The sequence below is a fragment of the Pleurodeles waltl genome, chromosome 12 (genome assembly GCF_031143425.1).
Source record: "Pleurodeles waltl isolate 20211129_DDA chromosome 12, aPleWal1.hap1.20221129, whole genome shotgun sequence".
Classification (NCBI taxonomy): domain Eukaryota; kingdom Metazoa; phylum Chordata; class Amphibia; order Caudata; family Salamandridae; genus Pleurodeles; species Pleurodeles waltl.
Genome location: NC_090451.1, coordinates 65,688,233 through 65,709,065, shown reverse-complemented (window position 1 = coordinate 65,709,065; position 20,833 = coordinate 65,688,233). Strand labels below are relative to the sequence as shown.

The 20,833-nt window shown below is 42.6% G+C and overlaps 1 protein-coding gene across 1 annotated transcript in view; it reads right to left on the bottom strand.

The window, feature by feature from the left end:
- The window catches only part of MAP2K2 (mitogen-activated protein kinase kinase 2), a 75,985-nt gene extending 59,658 nt beyond the window's left edge, over window positions 1–16,327 (bottom strand). The window contains exons 1-3 of the mRNA XM_069216202.1: window positions 15,092–16,327; window positions 7,321–7,531; window positions 272–418 (exon numbers count right to left, since the gene is read on the bottom strand). Coding sequence (XP_069072303.1) covers window positions 272–418; window positions 7,321–7,531; window positions 15,092–15,216 — 483 coding nt within the window. The 5' untranslated portion in view covers window positions 15,217–16,327. The remainder of the gene's footprint in view (window positions 1–271; window positions 419–7,320; window positions 7,532–15,091) is intronic.
- Between the last annotated feature and the right edge of the window lie 4,506 nt (window positions 16,328–20,833).

Here is a 20,833-nt window from a genome sequence, read left to right as displayed (position 1 = left end):
GTGGGAGTTAGGTCACCATGCCTGAAAAAAAGACAGCAGATCAAGTGGCCAGAACAGGGAAAGCACCAATGTTTTACATAAAACAAAAACGGTCTAGTGTCTCACGTTGGCCACTTGCATTTACCCTGTGTCTTTAATGTAAGTAAGTGTGGGTAGAGGGCTAAAGAATCTGTTAATAGCAAAAAGAAAAATATGAAAATTGTCCTTTTTCTTTTAGGCTTTTACTCTCCACTCCAAACCGAGAGACAGCGTGAACATCAGTCAGACTCACCATGTGCTCCATGCAAATGCTAATCTCCCCATCGCTGTAGAAGGCACCATAGAAGCCCACAATATACGGAGAGTTGCACTCATGCAGCACTTGCAGTTCCCGAATAATCTGATTCCTGATGGCTGGCTTAATCTCCAAATGAATCAGCTGGGAAGACGAAAGGTAAAGAGGTCATTATGGCAAGAGTCTAAGGACACCTTGGTATGTGTAAAGTGGAACAGAAAGACATCAACAGGACTAGTGTTAGTCAACTACTAAAATAGTGCCAAGAATTTACACTGCTGGTTGTGACGAGCGGGCTAGTCTTGATTAGGCTGATTGCAGGCATGCAACACTTTAAAAATATTTTAAGGACAGCTGTATTGACCACATGACAAAAGCAAACAGCATTCAGGCACACTGTAGACCGTGTTCTTCTGACCTGAACACAAAGTAAACATGACCTGCATGTCACAGACCGAAAAAATGCACACAAACTAGAAGCAAGTACTCTTGAAAATTGAGATTTATTTGAAAATGTTTACGGTTTTTCACTGTTTCTCCTCCCAGAAAGCATCAAATATTCATAGGTAGAAAAATAAAGGGTTTCTGTGAATCACACATCCAAAAACATTAAACGAACAGTTACAAAGCTACCAGCAGCAAGGCTGCTGGTGCAGACGGAGCGGGTTAACATGAGAAGCACGCTGGGGCAGGAAATGTGAATACCAGAGGCTGGTAAGAGGAAAATAAGGGGAAAAAATATTTACAACCAGAGTTCCAACATGGATTCCATTTTCAGGAATCTATCAACCTTCTGCACATCTATAGCTGTTTAAGCCTCATTAGGAAACATACGCTTTTGCTGAACTCCCTTACCTGTCAGCCCACACAGCTATTGGTCTGGCAGTCATGAATGGCAGCATATTGAATCATTCAAAAAAGCCATACAAATTCATTTTTTCCCATATTTAGAAATAAACACATACAGGAAAATAGATAGTTTTCTGTCTGTATTTATCCCTAAAAATCAGTAAAATTGGAAGACTGAGAGCTGCAGTTATGCGATCTTTATCTTCGATTGCCGAAAAGTTCAGTCTGTTCCCTCTGCACTAAACAAAGGTCTCGTCTAGTCCTATCACAGAAGAATGACTTCTTAGCTTTATGCCTGCTTACCCCCAAATGTAGCAGTTTTCCAAGTAAGCCACAGTCCTCATATTTAAGATCTATTACATTTTTAGTTCAGCATTGCCTTTCAAAAGGAAATGCTGTTTAGTTAAAAAATTTTGACAAGACTGCTTTCTTTATTTTTATTTGCTACAATTCCAACTGCAATACCTTACAGCATATCTTTTAAAAGATCCAATAGAATTTGTGGGAAGGAAAGGGATCCTTCGTTCTCTTTTATAAAAAGACAGTGTTTCTGATCATACGCTGGGAATTTGTATTCTATAGTAATACTTCAAGTTATGATGACTTTGTAGGTTATGTCCATGTTCGACATTTTGTTGCGAGTGAAATATATACACGATCTGGGACTAACGCTGGTTCAATGGAAGAATTCTTCACAAACGTCACATGGACTTTATCAACAGGAATGTACTCTATCCTAGCAGGACTTTTGGGTGAGGAGGGATAAAAGAAAAAAAATACATTCTTTACCATAATGGTGACATACATTTTTACTGAGCATGTTTCAGAAGTTATGATCATTCACTACAGGGCCATGTGTGTTAAAGTCATATTGCATGCTATCACGTGGTTGAAATCGGAGGTTACTAAGGGCGTGGGGCAGTTGACAGATACTCTCTTGCTTACTGCACAGATGAGTGATACACAAAAAACACTCATATGACTGCACCCATACCCTGTTTTAGTGTAAAGGGGTCCTCGAGACACCTAAATAGACACCACTTCCATAGTTTCTCTAGACAGTTCTGGTGGTATAAGAATAGTAGGTGGAACATTTTTTTTAAAAAAGTTTAGTATATTTGTTTTGTACGTTGATTCACGAAAATAATAATCATAAATTGAACAGGCCCCATCCCCCAAACACCATGACACGTCAAACTCTAGTACACAGGAGTAAAGGCTGACCGTAACAATCTACCTTCTATTTCCTTTGTCTACCGCTCCCTTCGCCAACATCGGATTATTTCCAGTTCTTATGTATTGGGGGCAGCTCCCATCCACAATTGTTTTCTGCCCATCTCATTGCCCCTAATCCTCCTCTGTGTTCATTTCCCAGCCGTCCCAGATTTTCCCAAATTTCTTCATGCAGCCTCTGCCCTGATATAGCTCATGCTCTATCACCATGCAGTGTGCCATCTCCACCTCAGAATCATGTAGCCACGGGGAGATCCCAGACACCCATCTCTGTGCAATGTTGTGTTTTGTGACCAAGTATCCCAAGTTTACGAAATCTTCTGATATTGATTAAGATCGGTTGGCCCCCGCACACCCAGGAGTGCCAATCGGGGGCGTGATTCTATTGGCTGCCCGCGCTTCATGTACAACATTAACGTTGAACAGCAAATTTCAATCAAGTTAATTAATGTTTATTAAAATTAATTTTATATGTATCTAATTTTGTTTATAATGGTGATATGTTTTTAAATGTTTCTTTGTAAAGACCAGATGGCTTAATATACTAAAACTAAACAAATAACAATAACTATCAAACAAGTATGAACTCGGAAGCTTAGGTGCAGGAGCAGTTCGACTGTCCTAGACTGATGCCTGCAGAATAGTGACAGAACAGATGACAACCATTAGATACATATTTTGACCCTAGATCAGTTTTTTAAAGGTGATCCATACCATCTGGATCTTCAAGAGGAAGGTGTTATTCTGGTGTGTAAATCAGACTTCCAAACTGTGAGATAGCTTCTCTCTCCAAGACCCGCTGGAGAAGAGAATCTGACCGTGCTACATTATAGTTTGGAAAGAAGCAATAGTACTTGTAATAGATAGAGATGGTTTTTCAATCAGCAGTGTAACCCCACTTCTTCGGTGAGCTGAGAACTTGTATGATCAGAGTCATTTTATTGATATCAGTTATGACCAAGCTTAGTTCTGCAGGGTTAATTCATGTCTATTTTCTTATGGCCCTGGTATGGTCGGAGGGACTATACTATTCCCACACCAAAGGGCTCCTGGCTGAAAGGAGCTATCGGATTAACTTCACTTTGTGGTTCAAGATGGGGAGACGCACAATATTATTCCAATGGACCACGGCTGGTGGAAGTTCCCACCTTGTTCCTATACTTGGACATTTTCTATCAAATAGTGATGTGTCTGCTTAGGAGCACTTATGGATTTAGCAGTCGCTCAGTCTCAAATGAGACTAGAGTGAAAGGGACCTGTTCTTCGGGCTTAGTTGACATTGTGTACAGGGGTGCTGATACTACTAAACCATTTTTAGACTTAAGTGCCCACTTACTTTCCTTTCTAGGGTCTTTCGGCAGTGACTGGGTAGAGATAAAAAAACAAATTTAAATGGCAGAACTTGAGGCTACTTTTGTAATAAAGCTGGAAAATATGAAGCAAAATAAAGTACTTTGCCTTTTAAAACTAAATCCACACTTCAACTCCAAAACTTAATTGACAGCTCTGCTGCATGAGACTATACACTGCAAACCACTCTTCGTTCCTACCAAAATTTGGCCAGTAAACTGAATTAGTTCTAGGTTCTAGCAACTCTACATTGAACTGTCTCATGCTGAATCCCTAGTACCATCCCTTGTTCAACAATAACACTATTTCTGACCACCACCATCTCTTACAAATGTACACAGGGCCATTGTGATGCTTTAAGTTTGTTCAATATTGTCTATGCTGATGCCACAAAGATAAACTGAAAATGCAGAGATGGCGAACCCAAGAACCTAGACTGTTTTAGGTTAGCCTAAGAAAATTAACTCGCATCACCCCAATGCTCAAGGACAATTACTAGGTCTGAGTGGTGCAGGGAAGAAAGTTCAACCTTCCCTCTGCAGTTCACTCACAAAACACAGGAAACCCAGTTGGAGTGTGATTCTCTCTCAATATGTTCTCAAGTCACAAGGTGGAAGACTCTTTTGAACAGTCAGCTCTGAAATGCATTGCATCAAATAGTAAGGCAAGCCTCTTTAAAAAGACATTCTCATTCCACTACGAAATCAGCGGGCAACACCCTACTGCAAAGAAAAGGTCATGGTCCTGTTGAATGTGGTAAAAGTCCACCAGATTTAGATACCCACATTAAAATCCAAATTACTTGATGACACCATTTTTGCATTGTTTAGGAGGTGCAGGGTCGTGGGAGTCCAGTCAATTGAATGACTGCCTAAACTATATCAACAGAGCTATAAAAAAAGGTTTCTTGTCAAGAGCCAGCCTTCAGTAAATGAAGTTCCATTAGCTATTCACACTTTACCTCTATCACCATATTCCTTCAACATGGGCAAAAGAACCGTGCCAAAATGATGTCAAAGCCAGACACCCAATCATTCTCTCATTCTTCCCTTCACCAACTGCTCTATCTGCTTTTAATTGCTGTGCCATCTCTATAAATCCTCTTTTGACCACTTTTTTACGACAAAACATCTTAAACACCTGGTCATCCTGGCGTGCCTTTCATTCTACAAATCAAGTGGTCTTGCAGTTTCAAGAGTTACTAAGATCAAACCATGTACACCTTCAGTCTAGATTTAACAACCACCCAGGATTGGTAGGTCTCTAGCTTAGTTCATCTTTCTAAATATGATAATTTTCTGTTATGTTGCACAACTCTGGCCACAGGTGTCTCACATTTGAATGGTTACGCTTATTCAAATTTGAGGGAGAACATTAGGCCATGTTAGAGGCCTTTGTGCTAATCACTTCAGGGCTCGAGAAATCTATGGCGAGTCAGATTTAATCAGGTCAAGCTAAATTTAGACCCTACTCACCGTTCTGGCGAGTTGATTCAGGACAGGTGTTCTGATAACTCAAAGTGAAGGCATAATAAAATGCCAATAAATCTTTAGCTGGTCACATTTGTTCTGTGTTCAAAAGAAAGGGGTCAGAAGTCAGTCTACTTCTCGGACTGCAGAGTTCTAGGATTTTGTTACATGAACTGTCTGATCTGCTGTACAAAGTGTGTGAAATTAGAGGCTGCAGGGTGACAGATTTTTCCTACCACAATTTAAATCGCTAGTAAGTCAACTATACAAACATTTCAAAATATATTTCAGTGTACTTGTGAAAGCCCATTTGTTGTACTTCTATGGGATGAAAAACATTTTAATAGGATGAAAAGAAATCAGAACACTACTTGGTGATGTGCAAAGGAAATGTTTTCTTAAACCCAATTTCACTGATTTTTAATACACTATATAGTTTTATCAGTAAAGCTGCAAGTTTGTGGGATTTTGTTTGGCCATTTTAATAGGAAATTCACTGTCTGTAAATGAGTGCGCTACCACATCATGCTTTTGTAATGTATTTAATAAAAGCAAGTGTTTAAACATGAACTGAGAAACACTCCTGCCCTTCCCTGATGGCAATGCTACTAGAAAACTAAGATGCAAGTCAGGAATCATGTGTGCTAGATTCTTATATATGGAGCAAACGTTTAGTCTATTTAATCAAACCAAGTTATTTTGTACAGCAGAAATGCTGAAATCACATATTTGAAGGTGCACTCAAGTGGGAACAAAGTAAAAGGTGGCGGTAAAATAAAATATTTGCCTACGATTACACAATTTGAGACCAATTTACGGGCCAAGTACATTTCAGTTATGTCGAGTAGATTATTCAAGTTACTCGACCGGCAGGTTTAGTAACTTTTTAAAGATTTTTCAAAGCCTGACTTATTTAGAAAATTCCACCAACTAATTCCAGTTAGTCTGGAGTACTTCCTAAGTCATCAGAACTATCCTTTAATTATCACTGTGGAAAGTACTGAAACGTACTTTCTTACAAATGCAACTCAGATGAAAACTAAACCTTTTTACAGGTCCTGGCCTTCTTGTAAAAAGACAGGCTAACATCTCAGGTTACCACCAGAGCAGACTGGGAGAAATGAGCTTAAGATAAATGACAAGCCACAAACTACTCAATGCTCTGTCACACTCAACACAACATGTTTTGGTCCCTACTAAAAAGTTCAGAATCTGAAAAATCTCCACAAATTGGATAAACCGTGCCTCACAGGAAAGTTATAGTGGGTTCTGTCTTACATATCAACAGTGAATATTTTCACTTTGTTTGCACCTAACCTGAACCGTGTGGTAGGAGTTCACTGGACAATTCCAACTAGATTTGTTAATATGCTTGCAATTAACTAAGACATCAGGTCACTCCTGCACCTCTAGCAGTGGATACTAAATACAACCAGGAGAGAGTCCACATCTACAGAGTATCCATTTTTGGTTTCTAAAGATTTCCACGCTTGTTTTCAACTCAAGACAATTTTTCTTGGAGATCACATCCTTCCTTCTTTTGCATGTCTTTAGAAAACCAATTGGAAGCCTTCCGTCCAAATCATGCCTTCTCTGCCTGCATGTTCTCTGATTCTTCATGGAGAAAACAAGCTCTGAGCGTGCAGACTATGTATTATGGAAAACAAGAACATAATTCATATTGTATACAAATGATTAGTATATAGCATACAAACCAATTCCTTATGAACTGTAACAAATTGTGCTTGAATGCCATGTTCACCCCATTGTGTTCCAAAAAATACAAATGCGAACAAAGTTGGCACAAGCAACTTCACATTTGCTCAGTAGATTAAACCAAATCAGGAGTAGATTTAAATCTAAACAGTCAGGCTGGTCCCCATCTTAAATTACAATAACCAAAAAACTAGAAATGTTTTATTTTATAAATATGACATTAATGAGTTAGTGCTCCAGGAATTAGCTTCTTAAACAAACTTCATTATATCAAAGGAGTGGAGTAGATTCCTCCAAAGTACTTCAGATAATATACTAAACATTGAGCGATATGGGAGTCTTATAGGGCACAGAACTAAGAACCCATTTGAAAACGTCTTCTATGGCACATTATAATACACACAGTATATTTAGCTACTACTGGCTTACCTTCCGTGCCATGATGAGCCCTGAAGGCCTGTGTCGCACTTTGGTGACCACGCCACCATTTCCTGCACCCAACTCACAGATCCTGTCAAAGTCGTCATCCTTCAGTTCCCCAACCTTTGCTTTCTGGGTCAAGAAAGCTTCCAATCGCTTCTTCTGTTGCTCGTCCAGCTCCAATTCTTCCAGTTTCTTCTGCAGATCCACTAGATTTGCTCTGTAGAGAGCAGAGAAACGAAGGATTGAGAAAGTTTAGAATGATGCCATGCTGCTGAATTACCAACTATCAGGGACAACCACTTTTAGAGAGCTGTCTATTTGTCCCAACCAAAAGCACAAGGATTGAATCTCTCAAAAACTTTCCTTTATTCCCGTTTATTCAAACTGGTTTGTGTACTCAAATTAATGTACGTGCCAACTATACCTTATGCACAAATTCTAACACTGCTCCAGACAAGCAACTTTACATGTAATGCCACATATTAAGTGTTGAATCTTAATAAAATAATTCGATATCCATTGCTAAGCATGTGCAGAATGATCACAAAAGTCACTAAATGGTAAATAAACTTGCCCATCCAACTCTTATCATCCCATAGGATGCTTTTGCAATTTAGTTTTACTCTTCTGTATAGCAGCTGGGGCACTAGCTAGGAAAAAAAGTCAGTACACTGAAAACGAAACTAGTTGCTGAAAGTGTGGAAGCAGACAAGAAAAATATTTACGAGAATGGAAAGGAAACAGAAAGCGCCATAGAGTGCTCTTTGAGAGCACTCGAAGGGAATAAAGGGGTGGTATTATCTCAGCTAATTTGTGAGTATGCCAACCGTTCTGCACTCTGGATGCCCATGCGTTCAGACATACAGTTCCACTGGTAACTCCAGCACACTTAACTTCAGAGTAAACCAAAGACACAGGATATGTAAACAAACTGGAATGTAGCACACACGTAAAAGCACCAAATCATAAGGATTTAATGGAATTCCTATTTTTTTTGCCTTAAGCAGCACGCCTCACTACAACAATCCTGTCAACGCAAAATTACTTTTTAACCCTTAATTAAAATCTGTATTTTTTTTTAATTTCCCCTAAATATCATAGGGCATGAGTTAAAATGGCAAACAAATATCCTGGACTACTTTGAGGAAAGTTGCACTTCCCCCATATATTAGAGCACTGGAGTTACATATTTAATCCTGGACGTCTTAAGTGCACGAACAGAACTCTGTTTGTAGACTGACATACAAAATGTGAAAGACGAAAAAAAAAAAAAAAAAAAAAAACGCTACACTGCTTTTGCTACTGGACAGTAATAAAAACCTATTGATTTTATTTGCATATGCTGAGCTAACTTTCTCTTGAGAAATCTTAATCTCTTTGCAGCAAAATACAGATGCACTCTGGATTGTTAATGTACTGACTCTACATCAGTGGTCTTCAATCTGTGGGTCTCAAACCCCGGGGGAGGGGTATGGAGTCCTCTGAAGGGGTGCGTGCACTCAACAGCCTCACTTCTACCTCAAATCCAAAACGCCTTTGTTAGAAGTGGGTCTGCGATATGGTAGCAGTGTACACCAATCACTGTGGGTCAAGTGCAAATCCTATCCTCACCGCTGACAACCAATGTTAAAAATGGTCTCTAGTTGGCAGTCAGTTCACACCCTGTCCAAGTAGGGACCGTCACTCTAGTCAGGATAAGAGAGATACCTGCTCAGATAACCCCTGCTCACCCCATTGGCAGCTTGGCACGAGCAGTCAGGCTGATCTCGGAAGCAATGTGTAAAGCATTTGCAAATAACACACAGTAACACAGTGAGAACACTACAAAAGGACACCACATCAGTTTTAGAAAAATAGCCAATATTTATCCATTTAAAACAAGACCAAATACAATAAAAATCCAACATGCAGTAATAAAAATATGAATTCTGCAAGATTTACTCAAAAATACAGTTCCTTGAAGTCAATAGCTCTACCTGGGGCTATCACGGTGTCGTGATCAACAAAACCAACAGTTCAGGCCAGCTGTGGCGTCGTAGGCCAGCTACAGTGTCGAGAAGACCCGCAAACAGTATCTTGGATTTGTAGGGCATTGTGATCCTTGCGGTGAGCTACGGACAGCGGCGTTGCAGTGTCAGTTCTAGAGTTGGTGCAAGAGTCGTCGGACCCTTGAAGTCACGAGCCTTGCGGAACGAACTCCAGGGTGATGAAGTCAGGTGCACCGACGATGCGAAGTGCAGTGCCCACAGGTCACTGTGCAGGCAGTGGCTCGGTGACGGCATCCAGCAGCGTTGGTGAGACCAGGGCTGCGGTGCAAAGCGGGGCAGTGCAACATGCGGTGTTCACAGGTCACAGTGCAGGCAGCGGCGTCAACAATGCAGAAGCGTTGTCGTCAGTAGGCCCAAGCCAGCAGTGCGGGCGGGATGGTGCTTTGTGACCCTCACAAGCGGTGTCACGAGGCCACAGTGCAGGCAGGGATGCCTGGTGACGACACTGGAGTCGATGGTGCTGGCGTTGGTGGACCAGGGATGCAGTGCGGGACGCTGCTTTGAGCTCCTCACGAGCGGTGTCCACAGGACATGGTGCAGGCGGTGGCGCGGGTGTCAGCAGGAGCGGCGGCGTCGGGGTGGCCCAGGCTGTGGTGTGAGCAGGCGATGCAGGAGTGCAGGGCCCACAGGTCACATTGCGAGCAGCAGCTCGGTGAAGTCATCTGATGACCGCGTCGGTGAGACTAAGGTTGTGGTGCGAAGCAGGGCAATGCGACTCCGTGCAGCATCAGCAGGTCACAGTGCAGGAAAGCAGCGTCGCTGGCGGCATTCACAGTGGTTTCTCCTCTTGAACAGCACAAAACACTCATTTCCCAGTGCTGCAGATAGAGGAAACTAAAGTTTTTGGTGTCCCTGAGACTTCCAACAGGAGGCAAGCTCTACTCCAAGCCCTTGGAGAACTTTCTCAAGCAGGACACCCAGCAAAGTTCACCCTTTGCACTCTTTTCAGGCAGAAGCAGCAACTGCAGGGCAGTCCAGCAAAACAGCATAACAAAGGGACAGTACTCCTCCTCCAGCTCTTCTCCTTGGCAGAGGATCCTCTTGATTGCGGAAAGATTCTAGAAGTCTGGGGTTTTAGGTCTTCTTATACTCCGTTCTGTCTTTGAAGTTGGCAAACTTCAAAGCAAAGTCTCAAGTGTTTTGAAGATCCTTCCTTATCCAGGACAGGCCCCAGACGCACACCAGGGGGGTCTGAGACTGCATTGTGCGACGGCAGGCACAGTCCTTTCAGGTATGAGCGGCCACTCCTCCCTCCCCTCTAGCTCATAAGGCTACACCCCACCCCCTTTTGTGTCACTGACTAGAGAGGTGCAGAACAGTCAAACTGACCCAGACAGACAATCCACAAACAGGCAGAGTCACCAAACGGTTAAAGCAAAAAAATACCTACTTTCTAAAAGTGGTATTTTCAAACAGACAACTTTAAAAGCCAACTTCACTAAAATATGTATTTTTAAATTGTGAGTTCAGAGACCCTAAACTCCACATTGTCATCTGCTCTCAAAGGGAGTTTGTGCTTTAAGGATATTAATTGGCAGTCCCCGGGGTAATCTATCAGAGAGCTCGGCCTTGCACATTGAAAACCGAATTTGGCAGTATTTCACTGTTAGGACATATAAAACACATTAGTACATGTCCTATCTTAAAAATACACTGTACCCTGTCCCTAGAGCTACCTAGGGCCTACCTTAGGGGTGCCTGACATGTAGTAAAAGGGAAGGTTTAGGCTTGCCAAGTGGGTACACTTGCCAAGTCAAACTGGCAGTTTACAACTGCACACACAGACACTGCAGTGGCAGGTCTGAGCCATGTTTACAGGGCTACTAGTGTGGGCGGCACAACCAGTACAACAGGCCCACTAGTAGCATTTGATTTACAGGCTCTGGGCACCACTAGTGCACCTTACTAGGGACTTACCAGTAAATCAAATATGCCAATCATGGATAAACCAATCAACAGTACAATTTACAGAGAGCATATGCACTTTAGCACTGTTTTAGCAGTGGTAAAGTGCCAAGAGTCCTAAAGCCAACAAAAACTGGTCAGACAAATTAGGAAGGAGGAAAAAAGACTGGGGATGAGCCTGCAAAACGGGCCAGGTGCAACAGCCTTTGTTTTGGAAATAGAGTGGCTCCAGTTGAAATGTCATTCAGTGAGTCTCCCTGTTATGTGAAAAAGAGGGAGGTGCAGACATCTAAACAAGTTTTTTTCCAGAATGCCTGCTTAACCTAACAGAAATACAAATATGTGCTATGTCTTAATCTGCAAATGTAAAGGGCAATCTACAAATGGAAAGGATGCTTGGGAGCCCTACTGGCTATAATTGATCAAATCACTGGTGATGACAAAACTGTATTATTTTTGAGTGGCAATAAAAAGAGTTAACAACTGGACTGTTAAGTGTATGCTTTAATTGTGTTGACTACTCCTGAGAAGGTGTTGGAGGGACAGTTATTTTAAAAATGTATTACTATGGTTTGGGTATTACTAAAATCTATATTTTGTAAGCACCATTTTATGGTAAAATGTTTTGCACATTTTGTAGTAGGCTATTTTATATTGTAATGCAAATTTAAAATAATGACTTACATATTCAAAGTGCTTTCTGTCCCAGGCTGTGATCTTGTAGCACTAAAAATACACAAGTCACTATTCTCCACTGCACCAACCAAGATTTAATTCTGTGGCTCTCTGGTTACACACAGACCTCTGCAGTGCATTCACTAATCGAGGTTTCATAACGTTCAACAGTGCATTTCCAACTGAGTAACAACTTTTTTTAAATGTATTTTTTCTTTAAGCTGCCTGCTTTTTCATATGTAACTACCTGGCAGTGAAAGACCTAAAGATTAAAGTCAACAACAGCAGCAAACTAATATAACCAGGTGTCCGTTTTTGCTAAAATAGAAGTGTTTGTTTACATTTAGTTGAAAATAAAAAGCTTTTTAGAAAAAGTTTGAAATAAGATTGAGACCACTTCCTCACCTACAATTAAAGAAAGCATACTACTTTGACCTCACAGTTCATCATTAATGACTGCAAGTAGTGTGTTTTAATGATGAATGATGTTCGGCAACCTCCAGTTCCATGCATGTGTAAAAGACAAGCCATCAGCATCCTCTGAAATATAGTATGGTTCTCCTCGAATGCTGTGCATTAAAGTTGCAGGCTGTGCATTATACAAAGTGCCACTGGCATTATGTAAATGCACAGCAATTTTCACATAATAGATTTGCCTATTTGTCACATAATCCATCATCTGATGCATAATCTGATGAGTTTAACAAAGAAATAATTTGTGTATAGCTCAAACGGTTCAAAAGTTACTAAAAAGAAGCAACGTGTGCTGCAGCGCAGTAAAAAGGTCCTTTGCAAAGCAGGATTGGTCACCTTTTTGTTGCTTATTGCTACCTTTGGGTGTTAAACTGGTATTAATGAGATGCAACCACAGATTCCCATCTCTCTGGAGAAAAACAGGCACACTCATCACATTAGTTCAGAAAGGTGTTGTCATCTAAATAGGTTTTGCTAAATTATGTTTTGCTTGTGGAAAAAAAAGTACAATTGAGCATTTTGGGGTCATTCTTTTTGGAGACTTTTTGTTTGAGCTATGTGGTAAGCCTTTGACACCGAACAACAGGCACCCACTAACATTTGGTTTGCTAAACTCTGTGATATTTTCACATCATAAAAATGATTTGTTGTGGGAATTAGGAGTGTTTATATTTGTCAATAATGACTAGTAACAGGTTTTACAATTTTTCGTCAGGAGGGGGTCCTTACGCCTAAAACATTTTGACAGGGGGGAGGGTTCTTCCATCGCAAAGGTTTGAAGACCACTTCTCTACATACTGCTTGGGAATAATTGTCCATTTTGTGGGAGGGAAATGGTTTACCCGGATAACGCACCCATTTATCACGACCCTGGGTGTCGCTAACCATTGTGTACAATGTGGAATCCAAGATTACTCAGACTGTATACTTATATGCTAGTGTAGATCAGTTCTTTCACAGTCAACTATCCGGCCACAATTTTGGAACACACTGAAAACATGAAACAAATGCTTGAATTTCAAGTACATTACCAAAACGTACCTGTCACCTACAGTGCAAACGGAATGCCAATTTTGATAAAATGTACTGATTTGGAAAACAGCCTGGTATTTAGTCTGCAAACAAATATACAGGACATATTGTTTTTGACTACAGGGGTTTCGTGAGCAAGATGTTCAGAAACTTTGTCACATTATTCCGGTCCCTTCTACTTTGTGCTGTGTACGGTTCAAAAACCAAAGCAAAAAAAGTTAATTTCGAGATGGAGAGAGTGTGGAGCCTTGACGCAAATGTACATTCTATTCTGTGCATGTGAGAACGATGAAGCCATATTTGCAGTTCTTAAATGAAAAGACCAAATAACAGTGCTCACTGCGACTTAAATTCTGAGGATGCCATTTCATGTAGAAACAAAGACAAAGATTAAATATCATTAAATAGTGAGTTTAAATTTAACAATAGTTAAATGCCACTTTACATTAAGATGCATGAATGCTCACATTCAACAAGAATATGCCACACCCGAAAGTAACCTAACCACATTTCAAGAATTCTCTTTACTACCAAAGCTCTCCTGGATTTATCAGCACCAGCTGGTTTTCAGACAATGTGTATTAGCAGAACTCCTCGTGTATTGGTACTTTCAAAAGAATAAAAATAGAACTGCTGGTCAGTGGAGCACTGTTAGGAGTGCTCGACATACAAGATTGTTAGTGTTCACTACTATGACATACCAAACTACACACAAGAGAAAACAAATCGCCTTGCGGACAAAGTTAAACGTATTACGAGACTAAATTCGTTAAATTTATTATACATTAAATGATCCGCACGTTCTCGATTAATACAATATCCCAAATCAAGTCTTGTCACAGACAAAAGTGCCAACGTTTGCAAAAGATAAGCAACAGCTTCTCCGAAAATGGGGGTCTTACTCAAGGATGAATGCCCGAGATGCTTGCAAAATCGTCGGCCATTCTGAAACATTCGTTGTCTACCCATGGGATTATTCCATACTTTTCTATGGTATTATTCCAGACTTCTGTGGAGCAACAATAACCCGTTCTGTTTTGCAGACCACTCCTGACCCACTTAGACAGAAGTTGGCAACATCCTGTGAGACTTTTAAAGTTCCCAATGTAAAATACTAAGTAGCCTTTTTGTGGTGGTCAGACTGAACTGTCAAAACACGAGCAAAGTCAAAATGAAACACGGGATTAAAAATAAAAGAATAAAATAAATCACCTTCAAGGTCCAGCCTCCATTAGCTTGTGATAATGCACACAAGTTGCCACTGTTCACATGGAGACAGCACAGTAAAACATTTGTATATGTGTAGAGTAATATGGTTCAAAGAAAACAGGCTTACATTTTAAGGAACACACAGGGAAACAGTGTCAAGGAACTCACAAATGTCAACACTTCACAGACACTGCAATCCTCACAAATCAGAGGGAGGGGCCTTGGGATCTTTAAAAAGAAACAAAAACAAGTGTAATGGGGTTAGATAGCGTGGGCGGGGTAGAAATGGTGAAGTATCTTGGACGACTAAATGAGCCACAGAGGACAACACTGGGTCTATGTGGAGGTTAGTGCGCGCATAGTCATCTCACATCTCTCTTGCAAAGATCGCACATTCCGAAGAGTTTGTCATTTGACACCCAAAAGGCACTTACTCGGAGGACCCATCAGTCACTGGTGTCGGCCCTTCTGCGATCGTCGGGACAATATTGAGAGCGGGCAGCATAGGCTTCCTTTTGGCTGGCATCTTGAAGGAAGAGAGGAAGGGGGCGGAGCGCATACACCAAGCTCCCCTATGACCGCCTCTTCCAATTAAAACGAGCCAATTCGTCTTACTGGGGCGCTCGCCCAAATCTAGAGTCACAGAGGACCGTTTCTTTGGTCATATCTTAGGCTACTCTACCCAAAGACTCTCTGTTTCACCGCTAGTAAAGCCCAATATTGTATTTTTGAAAACGTGCGCCTTGAAAACGTGTCAGGCCTAACGTTTCCAAAGCGCTTGACTTTCACTGAGCGTCTTGCTTACTCAAATGAAATCACCTGCACAGAATTCGCTTTGTCTTTAAAAAGCAAGCGTGTCCTTTGTGATAGCCTTGCATTATCCCTTTAAGTGTACCTTTACAAATACCTTAGGTTGCACCCAAAATGCTAGGTGCCGCTGTGCTCCTCTTACTTTCGTCCACTGAAGCCCTACACTGCCCTTCCTTTAAATGGCCTCTTACCCCCTAGGATCCTCCCTCAAGCCCTGTCCCTGGACTGTTGTATGTCAATTTATTGGGCAACATACACCCGGCAGAGCCCTTTTCGAAGCCCAGCAGGAACTCTTCAGACGTGCCACTATGAAGGCACCAGAGCTTGCCTCCTCGCTCTCGCTCTACCCTGCCCTCTACGGTGCACCCCTACACTCCTTCCAGGCCCATCTGCTACCACTCACGTACCAACCTTAATGATTCTTGACCCAAAGACGAATGCGGCCCTCTCACGGCACTCCTGATGCACCCGAACCTAGCAGAACAGGCTACCCGGGGCAGCCCTGGCCATACCGCACCTGCCCTTCCCACTCACCCCCAAAGAACTTCTGAGGCCTGCAGCCCACCCCTCGCAGTCACGTCATGCCCAAACCCCCCAAAGCGGTCCTCTCCCCAGACTGCCGCCTCTCCCCTCTCTAATGGAGTCTCCGTTGGCCTTGCCCAGGTCACACCCTCTGCAGAAGATGTATGACAGCGCTGTGACACGGCGTGCTTTTGCGGCCCGCTGAGGACGTAGGTGTAGGGCGCTGCGGCTTCCCCTACTCCTGCCCGGGCTCCCCCCACTGGCTCGTCCTCCAGGAGCCGGCAGGGCCGCTCTCTCCCGGAATCAAGCAGAGGAAAACCGCAGCCGGAGGGAAATCCCGCGGAGGGTCTCGCGAGATCGCGTCCGCGCGGAAGCGCCGCCAAATATGTAGAAACTAACGTAGGACAAACGATCTTCCCAAGAGCCGAGTTTAACCCATTCGCTGCCAGGCCTTTTCCCCTCCTGTGCCCAGCCTTATTTTTGCCTATTTGGGACAGTTTGCGCTTAGGCCCTCATAACTTTTTGTCCACATAAGCAACCACGCCAAATTTGCGTCCTTTTTTTCCAACATCCTAGGGATTCTAGAGGTACCCAGACTTTGTGGGTTACTCAGAAGGAGGCCAAGGAATTAGCCAAAATACAGTGAAAATTTCGTTTTTTCAAAAAAATGGGAAAAAGGGGCTGCAGAAGAAGGCTTGTGGTTTCTTCCCTGAAAATGGCATCAACAAAGGGTTTGCGGTGCTAAAATCACCAGCTTCCCAGCTTTCAGGAACAGGCAGACATGAATCAGAAAACCCAATTTTTCAACACAATTTTGGCATTTTACTGGGACATACACCATTTTTACGATTTTTTGTGCTTTCAGCCTCCTTCCAGTCAGTGACGGAAATGGGCATGAAACCAATGCTGGATCCCAGAAACTGCAACATTTCTGAAAAGTAGACAAAATTCTGAATTCAGCAAGGGGTAATTTGTGTAGATCCTACAAGGGGTTCCTACAGAAAATAACAACTGAAAAAACAAAATATTGAAATTGAGGTGAAAAAATCTGCAATTTTTCTCTACGTTTTACTCTGTAACTTTTTCCTGCAATGTCAGATTTTTGAAAGCAATATACCGTTGCGTCTGCTGGACTCTTTTGGTTGTGGGGATATATAGGGCTTTTAGGTTCATCAAGAACTCTAGGTACCCAGAGCCAATAAATGACCTGCACCCTGCAATGCGTTTTCATTCTATATCGGGTATACAGCAATTAATTTGCTGAAATATAAAGAGTAAAAAATAGTTATCAAGAAAACCTTTGTATTTCCAAAATGGGCACAAGATAAGGTGTTGACGAGCAGTGGTTATTCGCACATCTCCGAATTCCGGGGTGCCCATACTAGCATGTGAATTACAGGGCATTTCTCAAATAGAAATCTTTTTTACACACTCTCTTATATTTGGAAGGAAAACATTTAGAGAAAGACAAGGGGCAATAACACTTGTTTTGCTATTCTATGTTCCCCCAAGTCTCCCGATAAAAATTATACCTCACTTGTGAGGGTAGGCCTAGCGCCCGCGACAGGAAATGCCCCAAAAATACAACGTGGACACATCACATTTTTTGACAGAAAACAGAGATGTTTTTTGCCAAGTGCCTACCTGTAGATTTTGGCCCCTAGCTCAGCCGGCACATAGGGAAACCTACCAAACCTGTGCATTTTTGAAAACTAGAGACCTAGGGGAATCCAAGATGGGATGACTTGTGGGGCTCTGACCAGGTTCTGTTACCCAGAATCCTTTGCAAACCTCAATATTTGGCTAAAAAAAACACATTTTCCTCACATTTCGGTGACCGAAAGTTCTGGAATCTGAGAGGAGCCACAAATTTCCTTCTACCCAGCGTTTCCCCAAGTCTCCCGATAAAAATGATACCTCACTTGTGTGGGTAGGCCTAGCACCCGCGACAGGAAATGCTCCAAAACGCAACGTGGACACATCACATTTTTTTAAAGAAAACAGAGGTGTTTTTTGCAAAGTGCCTTCCTGTAGATTTTGGCCTCTAGCTCAGCCGGCACCTGGGGAAACCGAGCAAACCAGCGCATTTTTGAAAACTAGAAACCCAGGGGAATCCAAGATGGGGTGACTTGTGGGGCTCTGACCAGGTTCTGTTACCCAGAATCCTTTGCAAACCTCAAAATTTGGCTAAAAAAACACGTTTTCCTCACATTTCGGTGACAGAAAGTTCTGGAATCTGAGAGGAGCCACAAATTTCCTTCCACCCAGCGTTCCCCCAAGTCTCCCGATAAAAATGATACTCACTTGTGTGGGTAGGCCTAGCGCCCGCGACAGGAAATGGCCCAAAACACAACGTGGACACATCACATTTTTTGAAAGAAAACAGAGGTGTTTTTTGCAAAGTGCCTACCTGTAGATTTTGGCCTCTAGCTCAGTCGGCACCTAGGGAAACCTACCAAACCTGTGCATTTTTAAAAACTAGAGACCTAGGGGAATCCAAGATGGGATGACTTGTGGGGCTCTGACCAGGTTCTGTTACCCAGAATCCTTTGCAAACCTCAAACTTTGGCTAAAAAAATATGTTTTCCTCACATTTCGGTGACAGAAAGTTCTGGAATCTGAGAGGAGCCACAAATTTCCTTCCACCCAGCGTTCCCCCAAGTCTCCTGATAAAAATGATACCTCACTTGTGTGGGTAGGCCTAGCGCCTGCAACAGGAAATGCCCCAAAACACAACGTGGACACATCACATTTTTTGAAAGAAAACAGAGGTGTTTTTTGCAAAGTGCCTACCTGTAGATTTTGGCCTCTAGCTCAGCCGGCACCTAGGGAAACCTACCAAACCTGTGCATTTTTGAAAACTAGAGACCGAGGGGAATCTAGGATGGGGTGACTTGTGGGACTCTGACCAGGTTCTGTTACCCAGAATCCTTTGCAAACCTCAAAATGTGGCTAAAAAAACAAGTTTTCCTCACATTTCGGTGACAGAAAGTTCTGGAATCTGAGAGGAGCCACAAATTTCCTTCCACCCAGCGTTCCCCCAAGTCTCCCGATAAAAATGATACCTCACTTGTGTGGGTAGGCCTAGCGCCTGCAACAGGAAATGCCCCAAAACACAACGTGGACACATCACATTTTTTGAAAGACAACAGAGGTGTTTTTTGCAAAGTGCCTACTTGTAGATTTTAGCCTCTAGCTCAGTCGGCACCTAGGGAAACCTACCAAACCTGTGCATTGTTGAAAACTGGAGACCTAGGGGAATCCAAGATGGGGTGACTTGTGGGGCTCTGACCAGGTTCTGTTACCCAGAATCCTTTGCAAACCTCAAAATTTGGCTATAAAAACATGTTTTCCTCACATTTCGGTGACAGAAAGTTCTGGAATCTGAGAGGAGCCACAAATTTCCTTCCACTCAGCGTTCCCCCAAGTCTCCCGATAAAAATGATACCTCACTTGTGTGGGTAGGCCTAGCGCCTGCAACAGGAAATGCCCCAAAACACAACGTGGACACATCACATTTTTTGAAAGACAACAGAGGTGTTTTTTGCAAAGTGCCTACTTGTAGATTTTAGCCTCTAGCTCAGTCGGCACCTAGGGAAACCTACCAAACCTGTGCATTGTTGAAAACTAGAGACCTAGGGGAATCCAAGATGGGGTGACTTGTGGGGCTCTGACCAGGTTCTGTTACCCAGAATCCTTTGCAAACCTCAAACTTTGGCTATAAAAACATGTTTTCCTCACATTTCGGTGACAGAAAGTTCTGGAATCTGAGAGGAGCCACAAATTTCCTTCCACTCAGCGTTCCCCCAAGTCTCCCGATAAAAATGATACCTCACTTGTGTGGGTAGGCCTAGCGCCCGCGACAGGAAATGCCCCAAAACGCAACGTGGACACATCACATTTTTTGAAAGAAAACAGTGCCTATCTGTGGATTTTGGCCTCTAGCTCAGCCGGCACCTAGGGAAACCTAGCAAACCAGCGCATTTTTGAAAACTAGAAACCCAGGGGAATCCAAGATGGGGTGACTTGTGGGGCTCTGACCAGGTTCTGTTACCCAGAATCCTTTGCAAACCTCAAAATTTGGCTAAAAAAACACGGTTTCCTCACATTTCGGTGACAGAAAGTTCTGGAATGTGAGAGGAGCCACAAATTTCCTTCCACCCAGCGTTCCCCCAAGTCTCCCGATAAAAATGATACCTCACTTGTGTGGGTAGGCCTAGCGCCCGCAACAGGAAATGGCCCAAAACACAACGTGGACACATCACATTTTTTGAAAGAAAACAGAGCTGTTTTTTGCAAAGTGCCTACCTGTAGATTTTGGCCTCTAGCTCAGTCGGCACCTAGGGAAACCTACCAAACCTGTGCATTTTTGAAAACCAGAGACCTAGGGGAATCCACGATGGGGTGACTTGTGGGGCTCTGACCAGGTTCTGTTACCCAGAATCCTTTGCAAACCTTAAACTTTGGCTAAAAAAACATGTTTTCCTCACATTTCGGTGACAGAATGTTCTGGAATCTGAGAGGAGCCACAAATTTCCTTCCACTCAGCGTTCCCCCAAGTCTCCCGATAAAAATGATACCTCACTTGTGTGGGTAGGCCTAGCGCCTTGTAACAGGAAATACCCCAAAACACAACGTGGACACATCACATTTGTTGAAAGAAAACAGAGGTATTTTTTGCAAAGTGCCTACCTGTAGATTTTGGCCTCTAGCTCAGCCGGCACCTAGGGAAACCTACCAAACCTGTGCATTTTTTAAAACTAGAGACCTAGGGGAATCTAGGATGGGGTGACTTGTGGGGCTCTGACCAGGTTCTGTTACCCAGAATCCTTTGCAAACCTCAA